General features: G+C 42.8%; 1 protein-coding gene across 1 annotated transcript in view; it reads left to right on the top strand.

Moving 5' to 3' along the window:
* Nucleotides 1–27,106, top strand: part of LOC137435410 (coagulation factor XIII A chain-like) — a 64,717-nt gene that overhangs the window by 13,374 nt on the left and 24,237 nt on the right. The window contains exons 3-5 of the mRNA XM_078784042.1: nucleotides 20,225–20,467; nucleotides 21,412–21,530; nucleotides 25,350–25,457. Of these exons, the coding sequence (XP_078640168.1) occupies nucleotides 20,225–20,467; nucleotides 21,412–21,530; nucleotides 25,350–25,457 (470 nt within the window). The remainder of the gene's footprint in view (nucleotides 1–20,224; nucleotides 20,468–21,411; nucleotides 21,531–25,349; nucleotides 25,458–27,106) is intronic.

The raw sequence follows: 27,106 nt of genomic DNA, 5'->3' as shown, positions 1-27,106 counted from the left end.
AAACAATGAACAAATTGACTTTGCAATAATTTATTCAACAAAAAATTGTTGCACAGCATGCACAAGTGCATGCACAGCTCGTTTGAAATCCTCCCACAACATCTCGATGGGATTTAGATCCGGGCTTTGACTTGGCCATTCCAGAACCCTCCATTTCTTTCTTTTCAGCCATTCCTTGGTGGATTGACTGGTACGTTTAGGGTCATTGTCATGTTGCAAGGTCCACCTTCGGTTGAGCTTCAACTTTCCAACAGATGGCCTTACATGATCCTCATGCACCCTCTGGTACAATGAAGAATTCATAGTGGATTCTTTGATGGTGAGCTGCCCAGGCCCTGATGCAGCAAAGCTGCCCCAAACCATAACATTTCCACCACCATGCTTTACAGTTGGTATCAGGTTCTTGTGGTCAAATGCTGTCTTTGGTTTTCGCCAAACATGTCTTCTGGTACTGTGGCCAAATAGCTCTACCTTTGACTCATCTGTCCAGAGCACATTGTTCCAGAAGTGCTGGTCTTTGCCTCGGTGTTCATTGGCAAACTTTAGTCTTGCCCTGATGTTCTTTCTGGACAGCAAAGGTTTCCTCCTGGCACACCTCCCATGTAGATCAAATTTGTGCAGCCTCTTTCTAATGGTAGACTCCTGCACTTTGACTTCAACAGTGGCAAGAGCAACCTGTAGGTCCCGTGATGACATTCTGCTCTCGGGCTGAACTTGCTGGGGCGGCCGGGCCTGAACAAGTTGGCAGTTGTTTGGAATCTTCTCCACTTGTAGATGATCTTCTGGACAGTCGAATGATTGATTTCAAATTGTTTGGAGATCTTTTTAAATCCCTTCCCAGACTCGTAGGCATCTATAACCTTCTTTCTGAAGGCCTCAGAGAGCTCTTTTGATCTGGGCATGGTGACGCCACACACTTCAACAACAAAGAGCAAACCAAGCTAAATGCCTGGGGTTTGAATAAGACAGGTTCCTCCAAGATCCTCTCTAACGATGTTCTAATCATTTGCACCTGAGCTGGTGCACCTGATTCTAATTTTAGGTATTTGAAGTAGTAATAAATGTAGGCGTAGGGGTGTACTTACTTTTTCCACATGCAAAATTTGCATTTATGTTTATTTAAATTATACAATGGACGACCAAATGTAAATGTTTCATGATATTTGTTATATTATATCACCTTTATCTATCAATATTGTTGAAATGAAGATCAAATAGCTGTATGTTGAAATATGTTGAAAAAGTCAAAACTTTACATGGGGTGTACTTACTTTTTCACGTGACTGTATATATATATATATACTAGCTGAGGTACCCGGCTTCGTCCGGGTTGAATAAGAATAATACAAATATGTGATGAAAAGAACATGTATATTTTAGAGCAATATCACAGTACATTTCCTACATGACGTTTTTTCAATTTTCAATTTCTCAAAACCTCTGGGTATACAACATTTCTGGTTTTCTTACTTGGTGCCAAGACATGAAGATTGCTTGGTTTTCCAACCCTCGAGCAGCCCACATACAGCTTGCCATGGGCAAACACTTGTTCTGTGAAGTTCAGGCCTACAACCTTCATTGATTTCCCCTGCGCCCTGTTGATGGACATAGCAAAACATTGCCTGATGGGGAACTGAATCCTCTTGAAGGAGAATGGAAGGTCAGGTGGAATAAGTGGTATCCTTGGAATGAATACTTTCTCTCCTCTGTATTGTCCTGAGAGGATGGTTGCCTCTAGGACATGCGGCATCATTTGCTGGATTGTCAATCGTGTTCCATTACACAGCTTTGGTGGATCAAGATTCCTTAGAAGCATGATTGGGGCTCCCACCTTGAGAATCAACCTGTGTGTTGGGTGTCCTTGAGGCTGACGACTGTTGAGAAACTCAGTTGGGAGGTTTACTGCCTGATCGTCATGTCACTTTGGCAAGAGAATCACAATTTATTTCATGACCGGGCAGCGAACGTCATTATGTGCGACATTACGTCACTCCTACGGACGTGAAAACATTTGTTTTCCTTAAAAATATATTTAAAATAAATAAAATAGTACATAAATTAACAATAAAAGAAGCGAAAAAACAATTTAAAATACAATAAAAAGCACATTAAAAATATATAAATATGTACGTACAGTGTACTGTACGTACGCGCAACTGCTGATTCTCATTCAAAACAGAGGCGACGTACAGTATTCCTTTACTGTGTCTGTGTTAGCCATGGGTCCGAAGAAGGATAATGCTAGTGTTTCCAAGCGTAATGTGGTTACGATGGGCGATAAGGTAAATCTGATTAAAAGGTATGGAAAAGGTGGAAAAGTGTCGGTGATAGCGCGTAGACCTTATCGCGATTCGGAACCGCAATGCGTCATGGGATCGGAAAGGGGCAATAGCGCCGCCACAAACTACACCATGGAATTGCAGCTGGCCCGGTTTTTTAAACCATTGATATTAAAATAGAAAGTAGCCTATAACCACCGGAATTTTATGCTGATTCCGAATCTGTGTCTAAAACTTTTCTCCGATGTGTAGTTCTTGAGTTATAAGCGGACATCCAGACAGACACACACACACACACACACACACACACAGACACTCCTCCTTTATTTATATAGATATCTGTGTGGTAGCTTGTACTTGAACTTTTTGTTCTAGACGATTATAATGAATGACAGATAGCTGAAAGTCAGTGTAATGGTAGTGGCATTTTATACAACTCATTATTGACATTTCTAAATGTTGGGACTGTGTAATGAAGTTTTTGATGAGGAAAGTGTCAAACGAGCTGTAATTTACAGATTAGCATCACAGTTCCATGATACAAGCCTCTCACACATAAGTCTGTTTGAGTGGTGTGAAGGTATAAAAACTGGTGTGATTTAGTATTGTTTGATGAACTTACTTTTGTGGAAGCAATTGTACTGACTCCCACAAACATTAGCATCGTTGAACAGTTCGTTTTGGGTAATTGCCAAATCATTGTGCAATACTTTGCATTAAACTGTGTATTTGTTTTGGAAAAGTGGAAAACATCATTCATGCTCCCCTGAAAGTCTAAAAAGCTGCCTGTGTGCAGAGTTTCGTGTGTTTCCAAATCCAAAATAAACTTACTTTGATCAGAAGGGGGTTGGGACGTGAAGTATGCAACTTGTATGCAACTTTTTATGATTCACATTTGACACCTCGTGATGTCTCTCTCTCTCTCTCTCTCTCTCTCTCTCTCTCTTTGGACGACTCAATGAACGTCTCTGTGGCATTAAAATGGTGAGGATGTGAAAACATGTTTTGAAATAGATGTGTACCTGGACTAGGAATAACTATGCTGAGGACAAATGTAGATTTGTAGAAGGGGAATATTTTAAAATTAGTAAGTTTAATTACCATGACCCTCAGTCTCAATTTATGAAACAGAATATGCAATTTACACATTATATATGTACGAGAAGCACACTCCATATGGGGGCCACCAGGGGGTCATGTTAATCTTTATGATTATTAATACCATTGCAGAGCACCCACCCTATGGGCAATCTTGTTCCAAGCATGCAACATGTTCTTCTGACATACCTTTATTTGGGCGGTGTATAGGTAGCAGATCACTCCCGCCTCAATCGCTCCCCAAATATAAAATTAACGTGGGTTACACATATGAAGCGAAGACATGCGTACTGCTTATGGCTTATGCGCATATCTAATACATTGTGGTTATATAGCTCGGACAATTCCAATTGCATCTCCCTTCCGCCCAAAGGAAGAAAATGCCAAGATGGGAGGATTTCTTTTTCTCCAAAACATGATGGAATCAAACGAAACTTACACGTGCACAACTTCAAGGTGCCCTCATTAATCCCTGAAAGTTTCAGATTCATTTGAGTTACTCTCAAAATATCTTGACAAACAATGGTTTAACAGAACTCTCGAGGACGCAGCATGCAGGGCAGCCTTGTCCGAGCACGCATCGCGCTTGATGAGCCATTCCAAGGCACGTGGCCCAAATCTCTCCAAGTCCATCGCTGAGACTATGATCGATGTGTTGAACGTGGCCCTGACCACGGCGTCGGTCCTGAGGCGGCAGTTCCTGCCTCTCTGCATCTCCAGGTCTGTTCCCGCGGTACGTTGAAGGCCTGGGCACACCAACTATCCTGGTCGCTCTACACTCCATAGTCGTCCATCCTGGGCGTTCACAGGGTGCTGCTGATTCACAGGGAGATTCACAGGGTTCACAGGGAGATGCTGACAGGGTGCTAGACGTTTGTGGACACGGTGCTGCTGATTTCGTCGCTACTGTCAGCACTCCATCTGCCCTGGCTGAGCGAACCTTGAGCCGAGGGGACTCCAAAATGGGACGAGTCTCACGAGTAGATATTAAAAGTTTTAAAATAGTAGAAATACTGCATAAATATTGGTTCACGAGTTATCAAACACAGAGTGACCACTATATTCGTCATGGGTGTGTGTGTGTGTCTGTCTGTGTGTGTGTGTGTGTGTGTGTGTGTCTGTCTGTCCGCAGCATAACTACCCGATGATATCATCCGATCTTGATGAAACTTGGGTGGGAGGTTGATATCATGATCTAGTTATATCCTGCCTCGAGTGGGCGTATTACGCCCATTGTGGGCGGAGCCACGCCCAAAAAAGATGTCTTTTTAGGGGGCAATCGAGTTCAAGTTACATCTTCTCCGAGGGGGTTGGTGGAATCTGACAGGGGTTTCGGTATTTGGTTAGGCCAATGTCATCTGTCTAGCCCCACGGAGCTCGATTTTTCATTTTCGCCCCAAGGTCACAAGGTCACGATATTTAGAAAAGTCGATTTTTGATGGTTTTATTACATTGTTCGCTTCCTGATGGGGTGAAATGTCGTACATGATCTTATATTATCACATACATCATGAAATACAAGTTTTCCAACAAATTTCAAAATCTTTGACCTTTGAAAGTCACAAAGGTCAAATTTTCAAAGTTGTCGGAATCGAACCGAATTTTCAGTATTGTGTAGCTAATTAACCTCATAGCTGATTATACATTATTTTCTATCTCATTTCAAGGTCAGTAGTAACCTTCGTTTTGACATTTCAAGGTCACAAAGGTCAAATTTTCAAAGTTGTCGGAATCGAACCGAATTTTCAGTATTGTGTAACTAATTAACCTCATAGCTGATTATACATTATTTTCTATCTCATTTCAAGGTCAGTAGTAACCTTCGTTTTGACATTTCAAGGTCACAAAGGTCAAATTTTCAAAGTTGTCGGAATCGAACCGAATTTTCAGTATTGTGTAACTAATTAACCTCATAGCTGATTATACATTATTTTCTATCTCATTTCAAGGTCAGTAACCTTCGTTTTGACATTTCCGGGCCTGGCCTGTCCGGGCCTGTTTCGGTCATAGTCCGTCCTTTGTCATTGAATACCGCTCGCTCGTGAACCATCGTCGTCTCCTGACTTGTCGATTTTAAAATAGGTGTGTACCTTGTGAAACCCATCCATTAAAATGATCATCATGGGGTCAATGGCCCTACAAAGATCAATATTGTTGATGACGATGATGATGAACAATAAAACAATGGAATGTTACACTAATTGATCGCAATTTCATGTTTTTTCAATTTCAATTTTTTTTTTAACGAGAACATTCTGGTACCGGGTTTTATTATGTCAAAGTTTTAGAACATTTTGGACTGGTAATTAATGGTAAATTATCTTAATTTAAATTTGAAAAATGATTCATACTCATATTCCAAATCATTTTGATTTATTTTATTTCAGATTGTTGTAAAATGGAATTTTGCATCATGATATGCAAAGGACCAATTGAAGACGGACATGCACCTTTTTATTTATTATTTTTTGTATACAAGATCGAGGCTCGTGTAAGAGCTAACGTTAATGACAAAAAAAATAAATAGACACATTAGACAAAATAAAGGGAGAGGGAGACAAGATGGGGAGAGAGGGCGACAAGATGGGGAGAGAGGGCGATGCACACAAGTACAACATTTGAGAGCAGGGACATCGGGAGATCTGTGGGAGGGAGGGGGCTTGGGGGGGAGGAGGCATGTGAAGGGGTTGATGTAACAAACACATGGACATAGCTAGGACTTCCAGGAAAGAAGTTGGTATTTCAGAAAAGTGGATCTGGGGTGAATTAACGGGGGTAGAAAATAACAAGGTTTTGGATGGGGGAAGATAAGAGATGGTGGTGAACACCTGTTGATGTACTATAAGAAAGGTAGTTAAAGCATAAATCAGGTAAGCAGTCAAGGAGGGGGACATTAGTGACATCTCCAGAGGACTTGGTGCACTAGGAATGCCGTCGCCATTACTGCGATTCCCATGTTAACAAACGTGACGTTAAAAATGTGGACATACACCAACATACAGTAGGTCTCATGATCCCTGCAATCTCTGGAACACCTGATCCTTGTCAGTTAAAACTGTTTATTTTATAAACTACATGCAAAATACTCTGGCAAGAAAAGAGGATATGATATTTTTCAGGTTCACACCAAAGACTCTCAAGAAGCAATAAAGGCTGTTTGTAAGGAGAGGTGATGTTTGGGGTGAGAAGGTATGAAGTCGACTTGAATTTGCTCAGGATCCACATGCTGCTGATGCTATTGATCACCAATCCTATGTTGTAAAACTTTAGAACAAAGAAGGATATTCCCAGGCCACATCTTCCTCATATGTGGTGATTTCAACTGTCATCATGCCAGCTGGCTGGGTGTGGGTACCTCTCACACCAGCCATGGCACCTCAGGAAAGGACTTCTGCGACCAACTGGGACTGACACAATCTGTCAATTTCCTGACCCGGATCTCAGTCAACGGAGCATCTTCTCTACTAGACTTGCTGATTATTGGGAGCATGCTGATTGCTCTGTAGATGCAAGGATCTGTTTTTGCACATTTTTTGTGTAAAGCGGTGATGTTGGCTGATTTCCAAGCTGATGGAAGATGACCTTGAGCAAAAGAGAGCGTGAAGAGAATTGAGAGAGGGTGTGAGAGAGCGGCAGAGCAGGATTTTAGGACCTGTGGGCTGATGCCGTCTGGTCCAGTTGCAGAATCAGAGTCGAGGTTTGACAGAAACCTCTCCAGCTTGTCCGGAGAGAAGGACACAGAGTCCAGGAGCCGCTGGGTTCGACTGGGTAAGGTGGGTACAGAGAGAGATGGGTTTGGGACACAAGATTTTGATGCAAACACAGAGTTGAGGCATTTGGCTTTGTCACGTGCAGTGTCAGCTGTGGATCCGTTTGAGGTAAGGGAGGGGATGGAAGGGAAACCAATACCAGAAACAGATTTGACCAGACGCCACCAGGATTTGGAGGAAGGAGACAGGTTTGAGAGTTCATTCTTGAGTGTGGAGAGATAGTGCTTCCTGGCACTCCTGAGGGTAGACACACACTTGTTCCGAGCTTTTTGAAAGGAATTGAGATTTCCTTCAGTTGGATTAGCCTTCCAAGAGGCAAAGGCAAGTTGTTTCAGGGAAACTACCTCACCACAAGATACAGTTTACCATGGACGAGAGGAAGGGTGTGACAACTGAAGAAGAGAAGGGATAAATCTGTGCATGAGAGAGAGCAGTTTACTTTGGAAGAATTCCAAGGAAGAGTTGATGTTGGAGGCAGTAGAGATGGGAGACCAGTCCAGATAATTGATGGCTGCTTGAAGACTATGCCAGTCGGCCTGAGTGAAATGCCAAACTCGTCGATGCCGAGGAGGCTCTCTGAGAATGGACAGAGAGATGTCCACTTTAACAAGCAAATGATCAGAAGAACGGATTTGAGCAGAAGAAGAGCAGCAGACATTTGCAGGGAAGTTTGTCATAACCAAGTCTAGAAGAGAAAATGCTCCGTTAACTGTGGTCCGGGTCTGAAAATTGACATTGTGTCAGTCCCAGTTGGTCACAGAAGTCCTTTGCTGAGGTGCCGTGGCTGGTGAGAGGGGTACCCACACCCAGCCAGCTGGCATTATGACAGTTGAAGTCGCCACATGTGAGGAAGAGAGAGAGTTAGGATGAGTGGATAGAAGTTGGTCCATGTTATGAGAGCGAGATGTAAATAGAGTTATCACTGTATGGAGGACGGTACAGAACACATCTGAACAAAAGGTGGGAGCAGAGGGGAAGCCATAGCCAGAGGTACTCATGGGCGTGGATTGGAGAGAGGGTAGTGCAAGGAGAGTGAGGAAGAGAGTGTTTTTTTATAAAGATAGCAACCCCACCACCAGGACAAGGCTCAGTTCTATCATACCGGAGGAGGGAGTAATCAGCAAAAGATATTAAGGAATCGGAGACGTCTTGAAGGAGGAATGTTTCTGTTAAGCAGATTAAGTCTGGTTTGTCAGAAGCAACCTGTATGGAGAGATGAATTAGGTTTGAGCATAAGCCCCGGATGTTCTTTTTGTTGGTTTTATGTATACAAGATCGAGGCTCGTGAAAGAGTTAACATTAATCACACAAAAAGTCAAACCGACACATAAAACGTATAATAAGGGGAGCGGTAGACAAGATGGGGAGAGAGGGTGAAGGACACAAACACAACATTTGAGAGCAGGGACATACAGCGAAGTAAGGAACTGTAGCGGTTACCTTATTCGCATGTCGCGGTTAACTTATTCGCATGTCGCGGTTAACTTATTCGCATGTGACGGTTACCTTATGTTTGGTCATAATCCACGTGCACGGGCCTGTGGGGCTTTTGGTTGTGTGGAAGTGACGCACGCGCGGTTGTGGAGCCACGCCCTCCGAAGAGGGTTTTGGCTTTATAAAAGCTGTACCACTTCCGTTCGCGTAGAGAGTGCTGGAGATTTCTGTACGAATAAACGAGCTTCGAACCCTACGAAATGGCCTCGTTCTCTCGCCTTCCGCGACTCCTAAACTAGTGACCCCCGGCTGCCCCCAAACGGATTCGGGGGTTGCAAACGAACACGGCAAGCACGCCCTGGCCAGGGAAGCCACCTAAACTGGTGACCCCGGCTTCTCCCGAACGGATGCGGGCACAGTTTCGAACGCAGTTTCGATCGAACTGCCGGAGTTTTGGAAACGACGAGCGGCCATGTGGTTCGCGCACCGCGCTCGGCTCCTCCTCTACGACCAGAGGGGCGAGCCTGCTCCAGGACCCTCCGAAGGAACGCAGTTACGAGATGGGGGTGGCATTGCTGCTCATCTTTTGCGCGCGCACTGACGTTGGCGGCACGGCTGCTTCGTTACCTTCGCGCGCACTGCTGCTCGCAACTCGCGAAAACTCTACAGCTACAGCTCGCATGTCGAAAGCTGCAACTCACGCAACTACTACTCCTACTCTGCATCCTCGGGAGGCCCGCGAGGAACCTCGGCAGCCTCCCCCGAGGCCTTGACCAGCCCCTCGGTTGGCTCAACCCCTCTTCGCGCGCACCGAGGCCGAGCACTGCTCGAGCCTTCTCGGCACTGCCGAGCACGCCCGCGAACTGCAACCTCGGGAGGCCCGCGAGGAACCTCGGCAGCCTCCCCCGAGGCCTTGGCCAGCCCCTCGGTCGGCTCAACCCCACGGCGGCGTTTTTTCGCATGTACCGAGGCCGAGCACTGCTCGAGCCTTCTCGGCACTGCCGAGTGTGCTTGCGAACTACGTACATGCCCGTGGGAGTGCATTCTGGGGGGGTGCATGTAGCGGTTACCTTATTCGCATGTCGTGGTTAACTTATTCGCATGTCGCGGTTAACTTATTCGCATGTGACGGTACCTTTTGTTTGGTCATAATCCACGTGCACGGGCCTGTGGGGCTTTTGGTTGTGTGGAAGTGACGCACGCGCGGTTGTGGAGCCATGCCCTCTGAAGAGGGTTTTGGCTTTATAAAAGCTGTACCACTTCCGTTCGCATAGAGAGTGCTGGAGATTTCTGTACGAATAAACGAGCTTCGAACCCTACGAAATGGCCTCGTTCTCTCACCTTCCGCGACTCCTAAAGAACTTAAGTTAACAAACACCAACGAGGGAAGCCTCAGGTTACAAGGCCATGCACGGGGAGCAAACAGAAAACGATTAATTAATTACGAGTTACAGGAAATTAAAACCAAAAACTAATTAGAAACAAACAATAATGCAAAGACGATAAAATAACAGGTGGAAATTTGACAAACACACGAATGGAAAAATACTTAACTTTTGATGCCTGGAGAGATCAAAAGTCGCCACTTCGTTTGAGGTCCATACTGTTAAGGAAGAGGGAGCATCGGGCACAGGACAGGGGAGGTGAAGGGTAAGGTAAGATGAGGGGTGAGAGCGGGAGGTAGGGAGAGCTGTTGATAGTGTGTCATAGATAGGAGAAAGGGAATGATGTGGAGGACAAAAGGTTCGATGGTGATGGGATGATGCACAGTGAGGCGTTGTTTGTGGGCGGCAGAGCAAAGTAGAAAGTTGGAGGAGGTGGAGGTATGAGATGGAAGGGAGAGGAGGTGGGTATGAGGAAGCTTTAAAGAGGAGGGGGAGTGGGGAGAATTGGCAAAAGATGGTAAGGGGAGGGGGAGATGAGAAGGGAAGGGGTGAGGGGGGAGTTTTGAAGGGGAAGGGTAAGGGGGGAGTTTTGAAGGGGAAGGGTGAGGGGGGAGATTGGAAGGGTGAGGGGGAGTTTTGAAGGGGAAGGGTGAGGAGGGAGTTTTGAAGGGGAAAGGTGAGGAGGGAGTTTTGAAGGGAAAGGGGTGGGGGGAGTTTTGAAGGGGAAGGGGTGGGGGGAGTTTTGAAGGGGAAGGGTGATGGGGGGAGTTTTGAAGGGGAAGGGTGATGGGGGGAGTTTTGAAGGGGAAGGGTGAGGGGGGAGTTTTGAAGGGGAAGGGTGAGGGGGGAGTTTTGAAGGGGAAGGGTGAGGGGGGAGTTTTGAAGGGGAAGGGTGAGGGGGGAGTTTTGAAGGGGAAGGGTGAGGGGGGAGTTTTGAAGGGGAAGGGTGAGGGGGGAGTTTTGAAGGGGAAGGGTGAGGGGGGAGTTTTGAAGGGGAAGGGTGAGGGGGGAGTTTTAAAGGGGAAGGGTGAGGGGGGAGTTTTGAAGGGGAAGGGTGAGGGGGGAGTTTTGAAGGGGAAGGGTGAGGGGGTAGTTTTGAAGGGGAAGGATGAGGGGGGAGTTTTGAAGGGGAAGGGTGAGGGGGGAGTTTTGAAGGGGAAGGGTGAGGGGGGGAGTTTTGAAGGGGAAGGGTGAGGGGGTAGTTTTGAAGGGGAAGGATGAGGGGGGAGTTTTGAAGGGGAAGGGTGAGGGGGGGAGTTTTGAAGGGGAAGGGTGAGGGGGGGAGTTTTGAAGGGAAAGGGTGAGGGGTAGTTTTGAAGGGGAAAGGTGAGGGGGGTGTTTTGAAGGGGAAGGGTGAGGGGGGAGGTTTGAAGGGTAGGGGGAGATTAGAAGGGGAGGGGCAAAGGGGGATTTGGAGTGGTGGGGCAAGGGCGGAGTTTAAGAGGGTAGAATTGAAAGGGAGGGGTGATGGGGGAGATTTGAAAGTGGACGATTAATGACATGAACATTTATTACAAACTGTGTTTATTGTGATTTTCAAGTCAGAGATCCATTCGAAAACTCTAGAGGAGGCGGGGAGTGGGGGGCGTGAAGGGGGGGGGGGTTAAAGGTGAGCTTAGAGAATATAGAAAGGAATAACTGTAAGAGATTGAATTTTTTTTTTAATGGAATTTGTTTGGGTTTATTTAAAACTAGGGCATTGCCCGTACTATATCTATATCTAAAATTATATCCCCCCCCTCTATTTACATGAAATGGTTTGGTCCAAAGCGAACGGCTTGCGAGTACGGTGACAATCCCCCCCCTCTATTTACATGCAATGGTTTGGTCCAAAGCGAACGGCTTCCGGAGTTTGGTAAAGAAATCGCCATCGCGTGCACAAACGCGCAGGAAAGCGAATGAATCGCAAATTCGGTTTTATTAGTTTTAAAACATAGTTTAACGCCAACATAGTTTGCAAACGTGAAATAAATGAATACGCTGTCAAATGTGCCATCCGAGGCAGAGTGTGTCCTCCACGTTCGGCACACGCGATCGTTCGCTGCTCTCTGATTGGTTGAATCGTTTTTTGGACATAGCTCGGTAAGTAATTGTCCGATTAATATGAAACCTTGAAAAGGCACATCCTCGGGTCCCCAGCAATATACCTGGCAAGTTAAAAGTATATCGGACCCGTGGTTGTCGAGAAACAGCGGTCACAGACAAACGTACAGACGTACAAACGTACAGACGTACAGAGATTACTGGAATTATAGATAGATGGTGAGTTTAGGTGAAGCCGGTTTGGGTTTATATAAATGGTGAGTTGAGGTGATGCCGGTTTGGGTTTATTCAAAATTCTGAGTTGAGGTGATGCTGTTTTGAGTTTATTTAATATGGTGATTTGAGGTGATGCTGGTTTGGGTTTATATAAAATGTTGAGTTGAGGTGATGCTGGTTTGGGTTTATATAAAATGCTGAGTTGGGGCGATGCCTGTTTGGGTTTATTTAAAATGCTGGGTTGAGGTAATTCCTGTTTGGGTTTATTTAAAATGGTGAGTTTAGGTGATACTGGTTTGGGTTTATATAAAATGTTGAGTTGGGGCGATGCCTGTTTGGGTTTATTTAAAATGCTGGGTTGAGGTAATTCCTGTTTGGGTTTATTTAAAATGGTGAGTTTAGGTGAAGCCGGTTTGGGTTTATATAAAATGCTGAGGTGAGGTGATGCCGGTTTGGGTTTATTTGAAATGGTGAGTTGAGGTGATGCTGGTTTGGGTTTATATAAAATGGTGAGGTGGGGCGATGCCTGTTTGGGTTTATTTGAAATGGTGAGTTGAGGTGAAGCCGGTTTGGGTTTATATAAAATGCTGAGTTGAGGCGATGCCTGTTTGGGTTTATTTGAAATGCTGAGTTGAGGTAATTCCTGTTTGGGTTTATTTAAAATGGTGAGTTTACGTGAAGCCAGTTTGGGTTTATATAAAATGCTGAGCTTAGGTGAAGCCGGTTTGGGTTTATATAAAATGGTGAGTTGAGGTGAAGCCGGTTTGGGTTTATATAAAATGGTGAGTTGAGGTGATGCCGGTTTGGGTTTATTTGAAATGGTGAGTTGAGGTGATGCTGGTTTGGGTTTATATAAAATGGTGAGTTGGGGCGATGCCTGTTTGGGTTTATTTGAAATGCTGAGTTGAGGTAATTCCTGTTTGGGTTTATTTACCAGTTTGGGTTTATATAAAATGCTGAGTTGAGGTGATGCCGGTTTGGGTTTATATAAAATGGTGAGTTGAGGTAATGCCGGGTTGGGTTTATTTAAAATGGTGAGTTTAGGTGAAGCCAGTTTGGGTTTATATAAAATGCTGAGTTGAGGTGATGCCGGTTTGGGTTTATTTGAAATGGTGAGTTGAGGTGATGCTGGTTTGGGTTTATTTGAAATGGTGAGTTGAGGTGATGCTGGTTTGGGTTTATATAAAATGGTGAGTTGGGGCGATGCCTGTTTGGGTTTATTTGAAATGCTGAGTTGAGGTAATTCCTGTTTGGGTTTATTTAAAATGGTGAGTTTAGGTGAAGCCAGTTTGGGTTTATATAAAATGCTGAGTTGAGGTGATGCCGGTTTGGGTTTATATAAAATGGTGAGTTGAGGTAATGCCGGGTTGGGTTTATTTAAAATGGTGAGTTTAGGTGAAGCCAGTTTGGGTTTATATAAAATGCTGAGTTGAGGTGATGCCGGTTTGGGTTTATATAAAATGGTGAGTTGAGGTGATGCTGGTTTGGGTTTATTTAAAATCGTGAGTTTAGGTGAAGCCGGTTTGGGTTTATATAAAATGCTGAGTTGAGGTGATGCCGGTTTGGGTTTATTTAAAATGGTGAGTTGAGGTGATGCCGGTTTGGGTTTATATAAAATGCTGAGTTGAGGTGATGCCGGGTTGGGTATTTTTTAAAGGCTGAGTTGGGGCGATGCCTGTTTGGGTTTATTTAAAATGGTGAGTTGAGGTGATGCCTGTTTGGGTATTTTTAAAATGGTTAGTTTAGGTGATGCCGGTTTGGGTTTATTTAAAATGGTGAGTTGAGGTGATATCTGTTTGGGTATTTTTTAAATGGTGAGTTTAGCTGATGCCTGTTTGGGTTTATTTAAAATGGTGATTTGAGGTGATGTCAGTTTGGGTTTATATAAAATGGTGAGATGACGTGATGCCAGTTTGGGTTTATTTAAAATCGTGATTTGAGGTGATGTCAGTTTGGGTTTATATAAAATGCTGAGTTGACGTGATGCCAGTTTGGGTTTATATAAAATGGTGAGTTGACGTGATGCCAGTTTGGGTTTATATAAAATGGTGAGTTGACGTGATGCCAGTTTGGGCTTTTATAAAATGGTGAGTTGACGTGATGCCGGGTTGGGTTTATATAAAATGGTGAGGTGATGTGATGCCGGTTTGGGTTTATATAAAATGGTGAGTTGAGGTGATGCCAGTTTGGGCTTTTATAAAATGGTGAGTTGACGTGATGCCAGTTTGGGTTGATATAAAATGGTGAGTTGACATGATGCCGGTTTGGGTTTATATAAAATGGTGAGTTGACGTGATGCCGGTTTGGGTTTATATAAAATGGTGAGGTGAGGTGATGCCGGTTTGGGTATTTTTTAAATGCTGAATTGAGGTGATGCTGGTTTCAGTTTATTTAAAATGGTGAGTTGAGGTGATGCTGGTTTGGGTTTATATAAAATGGTGAGTTTAGCTGATGCCTGTTTGGGTTTATTTAAAATGGTGATTTGAGGTGATGTCAGTTTGGGTTTATATAAAATGGTGAGTTTAGCTGATGCCAGTTTGGGTTTATATAAAATGGTGATTTGAGGTGATGTCAGTTTGGGTTTATATAAAATGCTGAGTTGACGTGATGCCAGTTTTGGTTTATATAAAATGGTGAGTTGATGTGATGCCGGTTTGGGTTTATATAAAATGGTGATTTGAGGTGATGTCAGTTTGTGTTTATATAAAATGGTGATTTGAGGTGATGTCAGTTTGGGTTTATTTAAAATGGTGAGTTGACGTGATGCCGGTTTGGGTTTATATAAAATGGTGAGGTGAGGTGATGCCGGTTTGGGTATTTTTAAAATGCTGAGTTGAGGTGATGCTGGTTTGAGTTTATTTAAAATGGTGAGTTGAGGTGATGCTGGTTTGGGTTTATATAAAATGGTGAGTTGAGGTGATATCTGTTTGGGTATTTTTTAAATGGTGAGTTTAGCTGATGCCTGTTTGGGTTTATTTAAAATGGTGATTTGAGGTGATGTCAGTTTGGGTTTATATAAAATGGTGAGATGAGGTGATGCCGGTTTGGGTATTTTTTAAATGGTGAGTTTAGCTGATGCCTGTTTGGGTTTATTTAAAATGGTGATTTGAGGTGATGTCAGTTTGGGTTTATATAAAATGGTGAGATGAGGTGATGCCGGTTTGGGTATTTTTTAAATGGTGAGTTTAGCTGATGCCTGTTTGGGTTTATTTAAAATGGTGATTTGAGGTGATGTCAGTTTGGGTTTATATAAAATGGTGAGATGACGTGATGCCAGTTTGGGTTTATTTAAAATGGTGATTTGAGGTGATGTCAGTTTGGGTTTATATAAAATGCTGAGTTGACGTGATGCCAGTTTGGGTTTATATAAAATGGTGAGTTGACGTGATGCCAGTTTGGGTTCATATAAAATGGTGAGTTGACGTGATGCCAGTTTGGGCTTTTATAAAATGGTGAGTTGACGTGATGCCGGGTTGGGTTTATATAAAATGGTGAGGTGATGTGATGCCGGTTTGGGTTTATATAAAATGGTGAGTTGAGGTGATGCCAGTTTGGGCTTTTATAAAATGGTGAGTTGACGTGATGCCAGTTTGGGTTGATATAAAATGGTGAGTTGACGTGATGCCGGTTTGGGTTTATATAAAATGGTGAGTTGACGTGATGCTGGTTTGGGTTTATATAAAATGGTGAGGTGAGGTGATGCCGGTTTGGGTATTTTTAAAATGCTGAATTGAGGTGATGCTGGTTTCAGTTTATTTAAAATGGTGAGTTGAGGTGATGCTGGTTTGGGTTTATATAAAATGGTGAGTTTAGCTGATGCCTGTTTGGGTTTATTTAAAATGGTGATTTGAGGTGATGTCAGTTTGGGTTTATATAAAATGCTGAGTTGACGTGATGCCAGTTTGGGTTTATATAAAATGGTGAGTTGATGTGATGCCGGTTTGGGTTTATATAAAATGGTGATTTGAGGTGATGTCAGTTTGTGTTTATATAAAATGGTGATTTGAGGTGATGTCAGTTTGGGTTTATTTAAAATGGTGAGTTGACGTGATGCCGGTTTGGGTTTATATAAAATGGTGAGGTGAGGTGATGCCGGTTTGGGTATTTTTAAAATGCTGAGTTGAGGTGATGCTGGTTTGAGTTTATTTAAAATGGTGAGTTGAGGTGATGCTGGTTTGGGTTTATATAAAATGGTGAGTTGAGGTGATATCTGTTTGGGTATTTTTTAAATGGTGAGTTTAGCTGATGCCTGTTTGGGTTTATTTAAAATGGTGATTTGAGGTGATGTCAGTTTGGGTTTATATAAAATGGTGATTTGAGGTGATGTCAGTTTGGGTTTATATAAAATGGTGAGTTGATGTGATGCCGGTTTGGGTTTACATAAAATGGTGAGGTGAGGTGATGCCGGTTTGGGTATTTTTAAAATGCTGACTTGAGGTGATGCTGGTTTGAGTTTATTTAAAGTGCTGAGTTGACGTGATGCCAGTTTGTGTTTATTTAAAATGCTGAGTTGACGTGATGCCAGTTTGGGTTTATTTAAAATGCTGAGTTGACGTGATGCCAGTTTGGGTTTATATAAAATGGTGAGTTGATGTGATGCCGGTTTGGGTTTATATAAAATGGTGATTTGAGGTGGTCAGTTTGTGTTTATATAAAATGGTGATTTGAGGTGATGTCAGTTTGGGTTTATTTAAAATGGTGAGTTGACGTGATGCCGGTTTGGGTTTATTTAAAGTGCTGAGTTGACGTGATGCCAGTTTGCGTTTATTTAAAGTGCTGAGTTGACGTGATGCCAGTTTGGGTTTATTTAAAATGCTGAGTTGACGTGATGCCAGTTTGGGTTTATATAAAATGGTGAGTTGATGTGATGCCGGTTTGGGTTTATATAAAATGGTGATTTGAGGTGATGTCAGTTTGTGTTTATATAAAATGGTGAGTTGACGTGATGCCGGTTTGGGTTTATATAAAATGGTGAGGTGAGTTGATGCCGGTTTGGGTTTATATAAAATGGTGAGGTGAGGTGATGCCGGTTTGGCTATTTTTAAAATGCTGAGTTGAGGTGATGCTGGTTTGAGTTTATTTAAAATGGTGAGTTGAGGTGATGCTGGTTTGGGTTTATATAAAATGGTGAGTTGAGGTGATATCTGTTTGGGTTTATTTAAAATGGTGATTTGAGGTGATGTCAGTTTGGGTTTATATAAAATGGTGAGTTGAGGTGATGCTGGTTTGGGTTTATATAAAATGGTGAGTTTAGCTGATGCCTGTTTGGGTTTATTTAAAATGGTGATTTGAGGTGATGTCAGTTTGGGTTTATATAAAATGGTGAGATGAGGTGATGCCGGTTTGGGTATTTTTTAAATGGTGAGTTTAGCTGTTGCCTGTTTGGGTTTATTTAAAATGGTGAGTTGAGGTGATGCTGGTTTGGGTTTATATAAAATGGTGAGTTGAGGTGATGCTGGTTTGCGTTTATATAAAATGGTGAGTTGAGGTGATGCCTGTTTGGGTTTATTTAAAATGGTGATTTGAGGTGATGTTTTGTTTGGGTTTATATAAAATGGTGAGATGACGTTTGCAGGTTTGAGTTTATTTAAAATGGTGAGTTGAGGTGATGCCGGTTTGGGTTTATATAAAATGGTGAGTTGAGGTGATGCTGGTTTGGGCTTATATAAAATGGTGAGTTGAGGTGATGCCTGTTTGGGTATTTTTAAAATGATGAGTTTAGCTGTTGCCTGTTTGGGTTTATTTAAAATGGTGATTTGAGGTTGATGTCAGTTTGGGTTTATATAAAATGGTGAGATGACGTGATGCCAGTTTGGGTTTATTTAAAATGGTGATTTGAGGTGATGTCAGTTTGGGTTTATATAAAATGCTGAGTTGACGTGATGCCAGTTTGGGTTTATATAAAATGGTGAGTTGACGTAATGCCAGTTTGGGTTTATATAAAATGGTGAGTTGACGTGATGCCGGTTTGGGTTTATATAAAATGGTGATGTGAGGTGATGCCGGTTTGGGTTTATATAAAATGGTGAGGTTAGGTGATGCCGGTTTGGGTTTATATAAAATGGTGAGTTGTCGTAATGCCAGTTTGGGTTTATTTGAAATGGTGAGTTGACGTGATGCCGATTTTGGTTTATTTAAAATGCTGAGTTGAGGTGATGCTGGTTTGGGTTTATATAAAATGGTGAGTTGTCGTGATGCCGGTTTGGGTTTCTATAAAATGGTGAGGTTTGGTGATGCCGGTTTGGGTTTATATAAAATGGTGAGTTGTCGTGATGCCAGTTTGGTTTTATATAAAATGGTGAGTTGACGTGATGCCGGTTTTGGTTTATTTAAAATGTTGAGTTGAGGTGATGCTGGTTTGGGTTTATATAAAATGGTGAGTTGTTGTGATGCCGGTTTGGGTTTATATAAAATGGTGAGTTGTCGTGATGCCAGTTTGGTTTTATATAAAATGGTGAGTTGACGTGATGCCGGTTTTGGTTTATTTAAAATGTTGAGTTGAGGTGATGCTGGTTTGGGTTTATATAAAATGGTGAGTTGTTGTGATGCCGGTTTGGGTTTATATAAAATGGTGAGTTGACGTGATGCCGGTTTGGGTTTATTTAAAATTCTGAGTTGAGGTGATGCCTGTGAGTGAAGGGGTCTTATGGTTTTTGGCATCTTATGTGTCTGATGTCTTAAAGGGTGTTCAAGATCATAAGGGTCCCAAAGGTCTTTTGGGGTCTAAAGGGTATTTGGGGTATTCGGGGTTTTAAAGGGTCTTAAGTGTATTCGGGGTCTGAAGTGTCTCATGGATCTTTGGGGTCTTTGGCATCTGAAGGGGTCTTATCTCCCAAGCATGTAAAAAGTCTTCTCTCAAGCATGTAATCTAATCTCTCAAGCATGTAAAAAGCATGTAAAAATGACCATGGAGTCTTTTAAAGGCTGGGGTTGTGGATTAGATTACCCTTCGGCCAATCCCTGGGTTGGACTTGATCTGTGTGCCAAATTTTATTGTTGGCTTTGCAAAAATCGCAAACAGACAGACAGACAGACAGACATACATCCAATGAATTTTATTTATTAGCACAATATTACTTGATGCATTGCAGTGTATTAAACATAAATGGTAAATCTCCTTTTTCATGGTAACCTGCTCTGTTCTCCAAATTGTGGAGCTGCACAGACCGACCTCACGTTCAACTCGCTCTCAGGCCTCGTGCTTAATATAAATTAATTTTGTGCTTTGCGCTTTATTGCAGTCGTTTTTCATTTAAAAGTAATTCCCCATTGAAAAATTCCTTTGCAAAATAGGCAACATCAATTCTGCCTCCACCGTGTCTCGATAGCTCAAAGAACTAGGCAACGACCTCGCCAGTACAATCTCTTGGTAGCAATTCCATTCACCATCTGTGGGATGCCTCGGAATGACGCATCAGGGCCCCGTGCATGCAGCGACCTTCCTCCTGCAATACTTTTGTAGAACGCTCTCCGACAGATGCTACGAGAATCCACAGGTGAAATGTAGGAAACCCTTGCCACAGGATGCATAAAGGTAGTGCTCCAAATGGATTCCGTATTTTTGCTGACAATTTGCATGCAGTGCACAGCTTCTCATTGTATTTTAATGATATTAGTGGGGAATGCTCATGTCGTTTGCTAAGTCTGTTGCTAATTATGTTAATTTTGCTGCATTGTTTCCCCAGTGATACCGGGTTTTTTTTCCCCCTTTTTTTCCGGAAACCACCAAAGTGCTTTATTGATGTATGAATGTTGAGAGAGGATTGCACTCCAGCCAATAAATCTTGTATTGACAGATCGGAGTGCCTGCCGACTCTCAAGCATGGCTGCGCCCGGGCAAATTATCTCTCCGAGTGTCGATCTTGATGATCTCACACGCACTTCATACAGAACTTGTTTAAGAGTTAGGCAATTGTTTAAAAGTCAAGTGCTGTAGGCCTCACTTCAGAAATGTAATTACTGAAAAAGATTTTGTGTTGCTGTCACTGCTCGTTGACAGGGAAGCATCCAGACACGTGCAAAGGGACTCGCATTTTCATTAAACTGGTCGAGAGCTTGGAAGAGATCGCCTGGGGAGCACGTGTGGTTAACGCTTCTGGAAACTCGGTGACATTGATGGTGAAAACATCTTCGTCTTGCATCGTGGGACGATTTTCGTTTTACATCTTCACACACTCTCCTGGGGGGAATTACAAATCCAAGAAGGTGCCACTGTACATCCTCTTTAACCCTTGGTGCAGAGGTGTGTATGCCGACTTGTGGTCTTTTCTTCTTGTGGTCTTTCTTGAAACGTTTGGGACATTTTGTGATTAGAAAACTGGAAGCACAGTATGTCTGCATGGTTGGCTCAGGTGGAAGTCAACTCCTTGGGCACTTTGGAAGGTGGAACTCTCTGGTTTAAAAAAAAAATTTCTTTCATTCATAGTGGAATCAAAGCTGATCAAAACGGATGGACTTCCTGGAGTGGGAGGTGTTCTGGAGGCAATATGTTTTTTGGGTTGTCCGTCCGGCTGTGCGTCCGTCCATGCATGCATAACACATTTTCATTACCGCAATACCTTATGAACTACTGAAGGCATTCCAACCAAATTTGGCACAATTATGTAATATGATACAAAGATGAACTGATTAGATTTTGAGTGTAAAAGGTCAAAGTGCTGCGGTAATGTGACCTTTAATTGAAAAATCTGTGTTAACTCAATAATTTGCGAACCACTGAAGGCATTTAAACCTAACCCAACACAAGTAGAGACTGCAATACAAAGATGAACGTGAATGTATTCAACTTTGGGTACAATTGGTCTAATGTCATGTGCCCTTTGAGAATCAATCATTGTGCAGACCATAACTCGAGTTTGAAACATGTGATGTCTCTCTCGTGCACTTATCTCTTCTCTCTCTCTCTCTCTCTCTCTCTCTCTCTCTCTCTCTCTCTCTCTCTCTCTCTCTCTCTCTCTCTCTCTCCGTCTCTGTCTCTGTCTCTGTCTCTGTCTCTGTCTGTCTCTCTGTCTCTCGTCATGACAAATAGTCTATTTGAACTATAATATCAGCAAATATGATATTTTTTCCCCTTCTACCATTACTACAGATATGCAGATAGATACATGGCTTGTTGTAACTTCATGTATATTCAGGAGTATTTGTTTACTTATGATGTGTCAATTTGTTTCTCTTTTTTGCATATAGAGGATCAGGTGTACATGAAGGGAGAGGCAGAGAAGGAGGAGTATGTATTGAATGATCGTGGTTTGATCTTCTATGGTACATCATCTGATATAATCTCAAGACCCTGGATTTATGGACAGGCATGTCTTGCAGTGCACACAGCATCCTTGGAATAATTAATTTTGTCCAATGAATGCTGGCAATAGTATGTTAACGAACGTGGGAAGCGAGGTACGCTTGAGGTTTTGAGCATTAATCCCTCTCTCAGAACAAAAGAGGCTCATGCTCGAAGCATCAGTCGCTCTTCCCCTCCCTCATCGGTTAGCACATTCCTATGAGTTTTCAGTTGATAAACTAAATTGGTTAACTTGTCCACTAATGCAGACCAACCTGAACCTTCATGAAAGCTGGTATTTCATTGTATTATTTGAATAATGAGAGAAAAGATACATACTTTTGATATATCACAAAATATTGTATGAATTGATATTTCCAATCGTAAAATTTTGTTTATGTCGTAACAGTGATTGTTTATCTGTAAATACCATAATCGATTGAAATTATATTTGATAAATTAGTAATCCTCATAATAGACTGCAAGTCCCCATAGTAATTGAATATTTGTGTATATAGTTACAGGATGAGGTCATTTGGCCTATTATGCCTGTTTTGGTCTTCATGTGAATGTGCCTGGCATTACTTTTTCCAACGTTCTCAGTTTACTGTACCAAAAATTTGTTTTTATCTACTGTGGATTTATTAGAATATACAGTTAGATATACTGGACAACAATTATCTGATGTATTTAATATGCACAGTTTCAGTGCCTTCAGAAAGTATTCACACCCCTTGACTTTTTCACATTTTGTTGTTTTACATCCTGAATTTAAAATGGATTAAATTGACATTTTTTATTCTCACTGATCTACACATAATACCCCACAATGCCAAAGTAGATTTTTTTTTTGAATTTTTATACAAAATAATTAAAGGTGAAAAGCTGAAATAGCTCGAGTCAATAGCATTCTACCCCTTTGCTATGACACTCCAAATTTAGCTCAGGTACATGCATTTTCCTTTGTTCATCCTTGAGATGTCTCTACAACTTGATTGGAGTTCACCTGTAGCCAATGAAATTGATTGGACATGCTTTAGAAAGAAACACACCTTTCTATATAAGGTCCCACAGTTGACAGTGCATGTCAGAGCAGAAACTCTACCATGAAGTCCAAGGAACTGTTCATAGAACTCCGAGATATAATTGTGTGGAGGCATTGATCTGGGGAAGGGTATAAAACAATTTATAGAGTGTTGAAAGTTCCCAAGAGCACGTGAGCTCCATCATTAGGAAATGGAAAGAATATGGAACTAAACAGACTCTTCCTAGAGCTGGCCATCTGACCAAACTGAGGAACAGGACAAGAAGGACCTTGGTCATGGAGGTGAACAAGAACCCAATAACCACTCTGACAGAACTACAGAATTCCATGGCTGAGATGGGAGAACCTGCATGAAGGACAACAGTTTCTGCAGCACTTCACAAAAGTAGGCTTTATGGGAGAATGGCCAGACAGAAGGCATTCCTAAGAAAAAGCACATGACAGCACATCTGGAGTTTGCAAAAAGGCACATGAAAGACTGAGAGCATGAGGCAAAAGATTATGTGGTCCGATGAAATGAACATTGAACTCTTTGGCCTAAATGCAAAACTCTACGTCCGGAAGGAACCAACATATACACAAAGAATTAAGTTAAGCACCCCCCCCCCCCCGTTTTTTTACAACCTCGCACATTACAAGTTTGTTGTCGTCAAAACAGTGTAATATACCCATGATATTGCTATATTTTCTGGAGAGGTGATATTATGGTCACATAAAAACATAACAATCATGCCGTTTTCAATATTTTATTCTGAATAATTTAAGGTGAAATTTTTTGGGAATTTTAGGCATATTTTCACCTCAATTTAAGTATGGAGCTATAGGTCCATCACGGACAGTGTGGATGACGTTTATGTTTTCTAACGTACAGTCATTGTTCTGAGAAGACCTCTAGCGATCTTTGCGTCAATCCCATCTTCATGGATGACAACGCCAGGCCTCACCGTGCGAGACGCGTCCGAGCCTTGCTGGAGCAAGATGCTGTGACAACCATCCCCTGGCCTGCGTACAGTCCTGACCTGAACCCCCTCGAGCACGTTTGGGACATGTTGGGACGACGAATTGCGAAGATGGTCCCTCCAATAGCCAATCTGGATGAATTGGAACGTGCATTACATCGGGAATGGAACAACCTGCCACAGCAACGCATACGACGGCTTACAGGGTCTATGAGACGTAGGGTTGAGTCAGTGATCCGATCACGTGGGTCCTACACACGTTATTGACGCAAAGATCGCTAGAGGTCTTCTCAGAACAATGACTGTACGTTAGAAAACATAAACGTCATCCACACTGTCCGTGATGGACCTATAGCTCCATACTTAAATTGAGGTGAAAATATGCCTAAAATTCCCAAAAAATTTCACCTTAAATTATTCAGAATAAAATATTGAAAACGGCATGATTGTTATGTTTTTATGTGACCATAATATCACTTCTCCAGAAAATATAGCAATATCATGGGTATATTACACTGTTTTGACGACAACAAACTTGTAATGTGCGAGGTTGTAAAAAAACGGGGGGGGGGGGGGTGCTTAACTTAATTCTTTGTGTATAGCTCATTACTTACCCATCCAACACCATCCCTACCATAAAGGATGGTAGTGGCAGCATCATGCTATGGTGATGATTTTCACCAGCAAGGACTGGGAGACTTGTGAGTATCGAGGGAACAATGAATGGAGCCAAATTCAGGCAAATCCTTGAGGAGAACCTTTCCTCAGAGTGTAAAAGATCTTAAACTGTGGTGAAGATTTATGTTCCAAAAGGACAATGACTTCAAGCATACAGCCAGGGCAACACTGGAATGGCTTCTGAATGAATAATGAATGAATGATCGTTTTAAGGCCATTTTCCACACTAGAGCAGGGGTTAGCCTTGCGGGTCCCATGACAATCATGGTTCCCTGTTTGAGGCAGTTTTTATGGCTGGATGCCCTTCCTGACGCCAACCCTTAGTCGCCTCTTACGATGCGCAGGGATACGGTGTACCTATTCTAAGCCGGGGTACACACCGGGATCATTCATCCCAGCAAGCTGGCACTCAATTTGCTGACCTTGGAAGGATGACAGGCTGAGTCAACCCCTCTGGCGTTAATTCAGTGATCGGCCGGGATTCGAGCCCAGGATCCTAGGATCCCAGGCTGGCACCCTAACCGCTAAGCCAACACCAGGCTTGAATGGCTTCTGAACAAGAACGTGAAAGTCCTTGAGTGGAACACAACAAAATGTGAAAAAGTTAAGGGGTGTGAATATTTTCTCAAGGCACTGTACATAATGTCTCAGAAGACAGTTTACCAAAAAACTGCTTGAAAAACATACAAAACATTTTTTTCAAATAATCGATTTTATTTATCTTCTATTAATGATACTAATACTGGTGACCCTGGTGTTGATGATACTAACCCTGGTGTTGGGCTAGCGGCTAGGGTGCCGGCTTAGGATCCTAGGATCCTGGGTTCGAATCCCGGTCGATTGCTGAATTAACGCCAGGGGGGTTGACTCAGCCTGTCATACCTTCCGAGGTCGGCTAATTGAGTACCAGTTCACTGGTAATTCCCTGTTTGTCGTTAAAGGTGGCAAAAATGGTTGGCATCAGGAAGGGCATCCGGCCGTAAAACATTGCTTCAAAAAGGGGACCAAAAAACAACAACAACCACGGTTCCCGAAAAAGGCCAACCCCTGCTTTGCGGGGAAAAATGGCCTCTAAAGGTGGTTTATAATGATACTAATACTATCTTCTACTTCTACTAATCTACTAATGGGCCACCTTTTTTATTATTCTCTTTGTTGACAGTTTGAGAAGGATGTTTTGGATGCCTGTTTGTACATCCTGGAACATGGGAAGTGTGCGCTGTGTGAACGTGCCAATCCAATCACAGTGGTCCGCACCATCGCTGCTGTAGTGAGCAACCAATAGGCAACACCTCATCGATGATAAATCTGTTAACACTTGTCCTCAAGAGCATTTTAATACCTTTACTAGTGCGATGTGCTTGTGCAACCCATTAATCCCTTTCAATCCCATGTAATGAACTTGAATCATTATGTTTTGAGCCTGTGTACTGAAATTATCATAGAATATATATATATACGTATATTAAACTTAAACTTCAACGAATTAAGCTAAACGGTTTCATTAAGTGAATTAAACCATTTAGCTTAATTAAGTTAAACCGTTTAGCTTAATTCGTTTAAATTACCACCATCACTTGAAGCAATTACTCATGTTGTTTATTTTTCATCGATTTATTTGAATTATGCTACGTTTTTTTTGATTCAACGGGTGATTTAACGGTGGTTTTAATGTAACATCCCAAGGTGTGGTTTCAGTTGTTTCAACAGTTTTGATTTTCGGTTTAAATTTGAATGGCACGAGTTGTTCCAGAATGGCATTGATTGGTGGTTCGGTGTCCCCACCCCCCTTTTTCCCTTTTATAAGGGAGGGTATAGAGTTATTTTGCTTTACTCTTGAGAAAGGTCAGTGGATGCACGTTTATCCATGTTGCTGATCGAAACGTCGAGCAGTTGTTTGTTTGCTCATTAAAGGTTGGAGAACTAAAAATGGATTAATTTGATTGATATATATATATATATATATATATATATATATTGCTGCGGATCTCAGGTTACGGCGCTCCCCTTATCGAGGGGGGGGGAAGGGGGGGGGGTAATCCCCTCGTCTATTAAGCTGGCCGTCCGAGTCCTTTAGAAGATATCGCGCTCCTTCCGGTCGGAAGCAGGTTGATACTCCTGCCCGAGCCACGGACAAGATGGAATGTTGCCGAGCGGTTTAGCAATCCGAAGCTCGAGCCGTTAGCGGCAGTCTAAACCAGATTCTAAACAGATCCTATATCGTGCCACAGGTATTCAATTGGGGGACAGGACGGAAGCGATCGGATGAGAAGAAATCAGGTAAAGAAAGAACATAGGATTTATTATACAATAATGAAGAGGAAACAAAAGGGCAAGAATATACAAAAGAGGAAATAAAAGGACATGGGCAAGCTTAGACAGTCTTATATATCACTCCCAGGACAGAACAAACACAATTACAGTAAAAGGTGGTGGTGGTGGGAAGGAAGAGAAGGGTCCAGGCAGCTGGTAGGCGTCGAGGTCCGGCTCCGACCTCGCGCCCCGGTCCACGCTCGAACCCGGCAAACAGCTCCGCGTGTCTTTGAACTCGACCGGACAATTATATCACGCGGGGGGGGGGGGGGGGGGGCTGGGATGCTGCGTACGTAATAGATTGACTCCTTCGCCTTCAACCAGTTGCGCGCCTCCAACAGTTCGTGAAAACGGCAAGCAAGGACTCCTTCACCACTCTTTGTCGCACGACTCGTCTCTCATCTGCTGCAGTCGTTCTCCCGGTCACACCTCTTTTATGTTTGACTCCTTCTCTCTCCCTGACTCATCTCTTTTATGTTTGACTCCTTCTCTCTCCCTGGCTCATCTCTTTTATGTTCGACTCCTCCTCTCTCCCTGGCTCATCTCTTTTATGTTCGACTCCTTCTCTCTCCCTGGCTCATCTCCGCAAGTAGTCCCACGCAGCTG

Source organism: Myxine glutinosa, chromosome 9, assembly GCF_964187855.1.
Source record: "Myxine glutinosa chromosome 9, kmMyxGlut1.1, whole genome shotgun sequence".
Lineage (NCBI taxonomy): Eukaryota > Metazoa > Chordata > Myxini > Myxiniformes > Myxinidae > Myxine > Myxine glutinosa.
The sequence above is the reverse complement of the archived record's forward strand: the minus strand, read 5'-3'. Positions and strand labels throughout refer to the sequence as shown.